Below are 8,724 nucleotides of genomic sequence, written 5' to 3' on the forward strand. Positions count from 1 at the left end.
ACTGAGCTCTGGAGGACTCCACTAGCCACAGTCCTCCAACTAGACTCCACACCACTGATGACAACCCTCTGAGCTCTGCCTTTCAGCCAGTTCTCAATCCACCTCACTGTCCACYCRTCTAACCCACACTTCCWGAGCTTCTCTAGGAGGATGTTATGGGAGACAGTGTCAAAAGCCTTGCTGMAATTAAGGTACACAACGTCCACTGCTCTGCCCTTATCTACCCAGCCAGTCATTCCATCACAGAAGGCTATCAGGTTGGTTAAGCAGGATTCTGGTATGCAACTTTTTTTTTCAGACAAATTTCTGCAGAAGATGTTTTTTCATTCTATATTTGTGCAGATGACAGCTCCCACTAACTGTAGGGCCTTGTGTTTGTCCTCATGAAATTGCATCCTCATCTTCAGAGCACCRCTTAGATTTATTCGTCACTCAGAATTCTCACCTTGTCCTCCCGTCTAGCTGCAGGTTATCCCAGCTTGTTACCTGAAAGCTCAATAAGCTTATTCTCTAATCCGTCATTCAAACCATTAATTAAAATAGTGCATCGTGGCAAACCACACAGGACCCTATTTAATAGATTCTTCTGGTATGACAGCAAACCATTGACAGTTATTTGTTAGGAAACACAGTCCAGTCAGTTTATATCTGCTTTGCAGTGATTTTATCTTGACTGTTTTCTTAGTTTGCATATGAGGCTGTCATGTGATACTGTGCCAACAGCTTTATTAGCACTGAGATATGTGACAGCCACCTTGACTCATTGAACACAAAGCTCTTACTGTTCATTCCCGTCTCCTCAGCATCTCCTACATCATTGCAAATTGTTTGATGATTTATTCCAGATTTTTTTTCCAAAATGGGGGCTGACTGCTCTGTATTTCCCCATCCTCTTCATAAGTGTGGATGCTGYGTTTGATAGTGTGCAGTCTTCTGAAATCCACAATGTGTCTCTCTGTGAAGAAACTAGGAGCAGGTAAGACAGGCTGTGTTTGGTAGCTTTGATAACAAATATGACTAGCAATGCAACCAGTAAATTCCTTTTAAACACAGTGAAAACCTTAAAGTACTTCCTCTCAAAAAAAAAATCAATCAGGATAAACCTGGTACAGTCAAGCAGGTGCTCTGGTGCTTGGAAATGTCAGGGGAGAAAAGSCACCCTGTAAATATCTAGATAGGGAGACCCTGAAATCCTTCTATCCATTTTATTTGTTGGCAGTAACATCCATTCAGGTGTTATTAACAGACTGGCGTGGTGAAGAGGRGGAAGTGCTGGGAAGGCAATAGCAGCTTGCAGGCAGGTGCGCAGTGATGCGTGCAGATGTCTCCCAGGAGGAGAGAGGARGGAAATACTCCCTGTGAGCAGAACCAACCAGCTTCCTTCAAGAGCATCTGGTTGACAGTGGTCTTCCTCTTCSCAGGGATCCCAGCACAGAAGTAGAAGGCACTGAATGACGGGCCTCAGCAGCAGCTGCCGGGCTCTGAGCTGACCACCTCTCCCTGCAGACCCTGCAGCAGCTCCCCCGTGCTGCTCTAGCAAAGATCTGGCTGTGGTTTCCTCTCCTTCGTTTACTCCGCACAGTTTGGTCTTCTGCATGCCACCAGCCTCAGTGGACTTGTCTCAACTTGACTCCTACCCTCCCTGCCAGCTGGTCTCATCCACCAGGTCTCTGCCCTCTCACAGCAAGTGAAACTGGTTGAGATATAAATTGCTCCTTCTGCTTCCCCTTTCCTGTGCCAGCTTGCCTGGTGGTAAAAACAGTAATGACTTTGGCCTGAAGCCCATCTTTCCTGGAGGTTTTGAAAGCATCCTCTGTATTGCAGATTGGAAGTGTAGATCCGCTATATTGGAAGAAGTGGGTTCCCTTTGTGTCAGGTATTCATAAAACACGTGTTCATGGCAGCGGAGTGCAGCACGACCACCACAACCCATATCAATGCTGCCAACCCTTTCTGCTCAGCAGCCAGGCATCTCCTCCTTCCTTTCTGTTTAAGCAGTCTTTCCCCTCATCTTCTCCACCACAGCCTTCCTTCCTTTTTGTGGTTGTCTTTRGTGTGAGAAATTAGATGTAAATTCTGCCAGCAGAAAACAAGTTCACTTATGGCTCTCTTGAGATGTCTTTCACTTCCAGGCCCARCTCGCCAATATGCCCAGATCAACGGGTGTCAGCAGTTTCTTGTCCCTGTGCAGCACCTTGGTTTCACCTTGTTCATTTGCTTTGTTGTTCTCCTGCCCTTTAAACAAAATGTTTGAAGCGTCAGGCTCCATGGATCACAGCACAAACACCCTGGGTTGATGGGGCAACTTTGCTGATCATCCTGTTGGGAAATCAGTAGCTTTTTAATCTAGGCAGCATGAAACGTCTCAAATGTGTGTCTTTCCATGGATGCAACCAAATAAAAAAGGCGGATTTACAAGGCAAGTGCTTTGGACAAACCTGGGTCTCATTAACCACCAAACAGGTGTCTCTTCCCCCCCCCCCAAAAAAAAAAAAAAAAGGCTTTGAATTGTTTGGACAAGTTCTGTTTTCCCCCAGAACACAACCAAGCCAGTGATACTGCCAACTCTTTTTTTTTAATATATATATATTTTTTTTGTCTTGAGAAGCATGCCTGCAGCAGAGGCTATGACCAAAAGGCTCTGGACTGTTGATACATGCTATTCTCTGATTGCCTGCCATTTTTCTTACTTTGCTATGGACAGCCCCATGCCTCCTAGAGAGCTCTTCTGGCTCCCCACAGCTGCTGAACAGTTCTTACAGGGAAAGAAGGGAGCAGAGAGCCTGAAGCTCATAATGAATCAGAGCCCAACAAACTTGATCATTTCTACATCAGCGTCACCATCTGTAAATGCCTGGATTTGGCAASAGCTGTCACATTAGTTTGGCCCTGCATCAAATCAAGGGAATAGATATGGGAGCGTTGTCTTTTCCAGCCTGGAAGAGGTCTGTGAAGAGGGAGGCAGCATGGGTCCAATTCCCAGCACAGTGCCCATCACACTGCCTCCTCTCCCTCCCTCTTCCCATCTCCCCTGTAGTACCATGCAGTTGCCTTTCCTCTCTCATTTGGTCCTCTCTGCCTTTTCCTCAAGCTCAGCCAACACGTTGGAGCCAGGTGATGAGGATACTCATTTCAAAATGCAATGCCCCTACAAAAGCCAGGGGAGTCAGAAATTGTTTCCCACCGGGGCTGGAGAGGTGTCTAAAATACTGCTGGAAATGAGCTTTACCTCTACATGTTTGTTTATGAATCACTTCATGACGTGTGATTACTGACCTGTTGTGAATGGAAGAGGATACTGAACTCTGTGCTGACATAGCTATTGAACTATTACCTGCATTTCTGTGAGGGTGGATTGTTATTCCTTGCAGTGTTCTGAAGCTCAAAGAGACAAAAATATGTCTTCAAGGATTTCTTCAGAGCCATAATGATTTGAAGATTGAACATGCCAAAAGGACTGCCTTTTATGTATTTTCTGAGGTGACTTGGATGTCTGAGGATACTTAGGATTCAAGTAGGCTTAGGAAATCAATGGGAGTTCAGCAGCTAACTTATTTAAACACTCTTGAAAAGCCCAGTGGGAGCTCATTTGCAAAGCATGACTCTTTACAGGTAGGAATTGTCCCAGAGCAACATTTTTTTTTATTTATTTATTTCAAACAATGCCATCCTGTGGAGCTTTTCCTAACCCATCACAGTCCGGATGTAAAGATACAAGTGATACTAGCTAGGACACCCAGGGTCATCACTCCATAGCTGTTTTGCTTGTTGCTGACTCCGTTCACATTGCATAATGGTTTCTCACAGCAAGAAACCTTCTGATAGGTTTGGTTTTGTTGCTGACTTGTTGCTGGACATATTGGAGAACACATCTTGGAGTAGACGAGTTTGTTTGGCTCTAATGCAGAAAAGATGGGGGAAAAAAAGAGAGAAAGAGAGAGCAAAAGGAAGAATCATTGTTTAAATATTTCGCTTACTAAATCTGCATTGCTGAGTGAAAGAAGGACAGGGACCAATCCCCAAGACAAATATGTCTTCTGCTCAGGAGCTGCCCCATCTAGAACATGATTATGGGTCTCCCCTGGGCTCCATGGCTCCATGTTATGACTATGCCTAAAGCAGAATTAGCATGTGGGTGCAGGTTTCAGTTCAAACTGTCTGAGGCAATGCTCAGTCTGGGTTGCTGCCCACCAAGATGGTTTTCCTGCAGCATAAAACCAGAGGGAAGTATTGTATGACCCCGGGGCTCAGTGTGGGAGCACATGGAAGCATGTGCATACAGTTCCAGGCTCGAGGTTGCTGTCTGGTGCTGCTATACACAGTACAGGCATTGCCCCTGACTCCTGAGGTCCATTACTGGGACACTTGTCCTACAGCACAAACAAGGAATTGTTTTGAAACGTACTTGTTCCAATGTTGTTACGGACAGTCACACAATATTTATCTTCCTTTGTGCACATGGAAATGGTCAAACAGTTCTTGTTGGACTCCTGTTCCTGGCACACGTAGCACATAAATGCATAGGCTGGGGGAAGGGAACAAAAGGAGCACATTTCATGGTTTAGAAACTGAGATACTTATGCTCTTGATAGCTATATTTTCCTAGTTGTAGCCTGGTGAATACTTGTGTGAATGACCAGTGACTTTCTTTACCCGTTGACGCACGGTAGCAATGTTAAATCCTTCTTTGTCTCATATGCCTCAGACTGTGAAGTGTTATCGATTTGTTTGCAATCTCTGACAGCAGTAGATGTGAATGGAATTCAAGGATTTGGGGTCTTTTATGAGGGAGATTATTGCTTAGCAATAGCTTCTCTGTCCTGAGAGCTCTATCACGTGAATTACCAATTACTGCACAGTCATTTGTCTTATGCAAGCTGTACACAGGGATAGTCAGGCAGGACCTGAGGACTCCTGGGGCCTGGAGCGTTTCAAGGAGGTTGGCAACTGCCWGCGTCCTACCTCTCTTTCATCCGGCCTGGAAAGTATTGTCACGTATTTTTTCTTGTGGCTGAAAACCACTAGCTGAACTGGCCTAACCTCGGTGCTAGGAAGTCTGAGGAGACTAGTCAGATGCTCTGTTGAACTTCATACTGCTGGGTAAGACAGGGAATAAATGGGAAGTCTCAACCAAAATTATAGTTTAACTGGTAAACACAGATTTGATGAGATAATTCATACATCTGCAATACAGATAAAGAAGAGGACTGGCAGCAAAGACAGGCAGAGGTGAGCTGTCTTGTCTACCAAGGATGAACATGCTTGTCCTGAAATCCAGAAAGTGATAGAATGAACCTCTGGAAAGTAATGATGAAAGSGGGCAAGAGGAAGAACAACATCAGGATGAAAAAAACACACCAAAGTGTGTGCAGGACAGCCCCTAACTAGGGAGATTAAGTGACTTGTGAGTTTGGAAGTGGTGATTGAGTTTCAAGCTAGCAAAATCATCCAGAGCAAAATATGCATGTCTGTGTAAGAGAGAGGATGAATTACTTTAAAAGCATAGGCATTTTTGGAAAGGGGATCTAGCACAACACAGAATGCTTGCTAAGCTCCTGGTAAGTCTGGGAACAGTCTGTCAGTACAGAAAGTGCAGAAAGCAACTGGCAAGCATGTTCTTATGAATTCAGTTCTGCCTGATAAGAAGTTGGAAGCGAGAAAGTGGAAGGGCAGTGTAGGTCAGAGAGACCATGAAATGAGAAGTTCCTGATTCTGGGGAAGGGGGAGGGGAAGGGAAGGGGAAAGAAATGGAAAGGAAAGAGAAGGGGAAAGGGAAGGGGAAGGGAAGGGAAAAGTTCTTGACTGTTGACACTGAGGAGGCCATAATGTGACTTTTTTGCCTTGTTCATCATTGGTAAGTATAAATCTTCATGTATAGGATGGAACATGCTAGAATAGCATGGTTTTGGATAGAGAAAATGCAATTTTCATTTCATTTACATTTTAGAAAATTCATTTACATTTTCAGATGATACCAAGGGGAAAAGAACTGAAAATATTTTATAAGTAGAGTTCTAAGTGATTTTGATAGATGGGTGTAACAAAAAAATGGAAAAAAGAATAGATACAGTTCAGTAAAGAGAAACATAACATGTTCCACTAACATAAAAGTAAGTTACATAAATATAGGATGAGAAACAACTGGTTAGGTTACTATTAAGGATTGGGGTGTGTAAACAGCAGGAGTGACAGTGTCATACTACAGCAATGAAAACAAGCATTACGCTGGGGAACACAAGCAGCCGTGTCATGTGCAAGATATGCAAAATGTCCTTTGCACTTTGGCAAAGCCTCAGCTGGAACACCGATATCCAAATCTGTATGCAGCACTTCAAAAAATGTGTGAAGCATTTGGAGAGAAACCGCAGGAGAAGTTGTCAGAGATCTTGAAAATACAATAACGTGTTAGAAAATGTTGGAAACATTGAATTTGTTTAATCAAAATGGAAAAAGGCTGAGGAAAGACACAGTAGGCTTCTTCAAGCAAGTAACAAGTAGCTGCAAATAAGAAAGTAATAGTTTATCATGTTCATGGTGATAACACAGGAGAGCTGTACAAAAAAAGAGATGAGCTAGACCTTAAGACTAACTCTCTAAAGGAAGAGTGTTTGAGCAGTTCCAGGTTATGGAATCTTCTTTGCTGGAAGCTTTCAAGAATACATTAGGCAAACATCTGCCTGATTTGGCTCAGCACTGGAGTGAGGAAGAGGACCATCACCTTGTAAGATTCCTTCTGGCCATAATATTTCTGTAACAGTGAGTTCCAGGAAAGAGATGACAACAAACTCTCCAAAGTGGGCTGTGTAATCAACAGTTTTGATCAAAAGATTGCACATTGGGATCTTGAATGGAATCCCAGATACATGAGAAGAATCAAATAGTAGTTGCTTCCAAGATGACCTTTTTTCATGTGTTAGGCCAGGAGGTTGCAATCATTTACATTTGAATGTAGAAGCCTTGCTATTAGTTTTTCTAACTTTCTCACATCTAAACTAGGCTACAGAAAGATGCTATATAAAAGATTGTCCTTAAGTTCATTTGGAAGATGATGCCAATATAAAATGTCATCAGCCTACTAGAGGAATAAAATATCCCACCATAAATGTCTGTTACCAGAGTCTTGGATCTCCATTAGCCTTTCCCTTCACCTTAGGGAACACTGAATATGTTGCTTTTGATAATTACTCTCCAGTGGCCATGCTGAGTTGCTGCATTCATGAATTATGGGCACAATGTCCTTTTTCTTTGGTACAGTTGTATACCTCTTTCCCCCACCCCAAAAATTCACAAAGCTTATGATTTTCAAGGTAGACTGCAGAACCTTATGTAAAATAAATGTAGGAGGAGGGCTTTAATACATCAGAGAGCAAGAATTAATTAGATGTGTCTTTCTCAACCTCTCCTAGATATGTATCACAGTTTCTGGGAAATTATCAGGCATGTGGGAAAGACTTGCGACTTGGTCCTTATTCCTACATGCAAGTTGCAATGTAGCAATACAGGTGTATCATCCCCTGAAGAACACTCATTTAAAATACCTCAGACTTCCCTTTGGGAGGAAGGATGCCTTTAAAGTGACATAGGCATGCAAAAGCTCTTTCACCTCTGTCTCTTATTCATCTATAAAAATTCCTAGTTGTATTTCCTAGGAAGCAAGATAGGTGGTAAGCCACATGATTCACTCCAGTGGAGAAAGCGGCAGTACAGAAAAGTCTGCAAAATACCCCAAAATGATATGAATAAAATACATTTTTGCCATGTTTTCTGCCTCTTCTAGCTTGCATAATATGGAAAGGTGTCATAGACAAATGCATGGATGTAATCCATCATCCAGTGAAGTACAATTAGGGTTAAATCACTTGATACTGCCTGCTGGAAATCAGACATGCTCTGTAAACTGATCTGATTTCTACAACAAATGGAAAACTCAGAGTTAGCCAAAGTGTGAAAGGGAGTTAGCAGCAGCATTAGAATACTGCAAAGCTGGTGATAACTTTCTAAATTCTTGCAGCACAAAGTTTTCTCCGTCTTCCCTATAAACCTCATTCCAACTAGCAGCAGCGATAGAGGCTCACCTTGCTCCACACACAGGACAGCAGCCAGCAAGGTGGCAAGAGTAGTCCTCATCTCCATCAGATCCTCTCAGATGGACTGGGAAGGTGTTTGGAGAGCAGGTTATATACCTTTTGCACAGCAGCAGTTATACAGGTTCCATGTGGCTCATGAGTGGACGTGAAATCAACCCAAGGGTGTGTGATATACATGTGGGAGTTCTCCATGCTGAAGCCCATGGAAATCGTAGTCACCTTTGCGAAAAGGCCTTTTAATACCACATTCTTGCTCTTCCAGTCTCATGAGTCTCATGGAGAATAAGAACCTACTGTTCTCTCCTCTGAGATTTTTCCTTTTTCATCCTTCTGTCTTTTGGACAGCAGCAGTTGCTTGATGAAATAGGAAAGCCTGGAGGCATGGAACATTTTTCCTAGCAGTGCATTTTTCTMTCCTCTTTGGATAGTTAATGGTGGATGTACCAGGGCTCATGATGTACCATTCTTTTTGTTGAATTATTCCACAGAATCAGAAGGCCAGATATACTCAACTGGCCTAAAATGGTTTAGCTGCAATGAAATCAATGTATTTTACACTATATAAARTTAGCTGATTGCTAGTTAAACAGATTTTCCTCAAATTTTCATGACAGTCTTCATTTCTTTTTCATTCTTC

The 8,724-nt window shown here is 42.9% G+C and overlaps 1 protein-coding gene across 1 annotated transcript; it reads right to left on the reverse strand.

Annotated features, from left to right (window-relative positions):
• Positions 1–3,692: 3,692 nt before the first annotated feature.
• Positions 3,693–8,133, reverse strand: LOC146599344 (lymphocyte antigen 6E-like). The gene is made up of 3 exons (XM_085298718.1): positions 8,076–8,133; positions 4,406–4,525; positions 3,693–3,898 (listed from the first exon to the last, which is right to left on the reverse strand). Exons 1-3 carry the CDS (start codon positions 8,131–8,133, stop codon positions 3,693–3,695), a joined length of 384 nt encoding a protein of 127 aa, XP_085154844.1.
• Positions 8,134–8,724: the final 591 nt, after the last annotated feature.

This window comes from Rhea americana, unplaced genomic scaffold (genome assembly GCF_003343005.1).
Source record: "Rhea americana isolate MKP2758 unplaced genomic scaffold, rheAme1 scaffold_140, whole genome shotgun sequence".
Lineage (NCBI taxonomy): Eukaryota > Metazoa > Chordata > Aves > Rheiformes > Rheidae > Rhea > Rhea americana.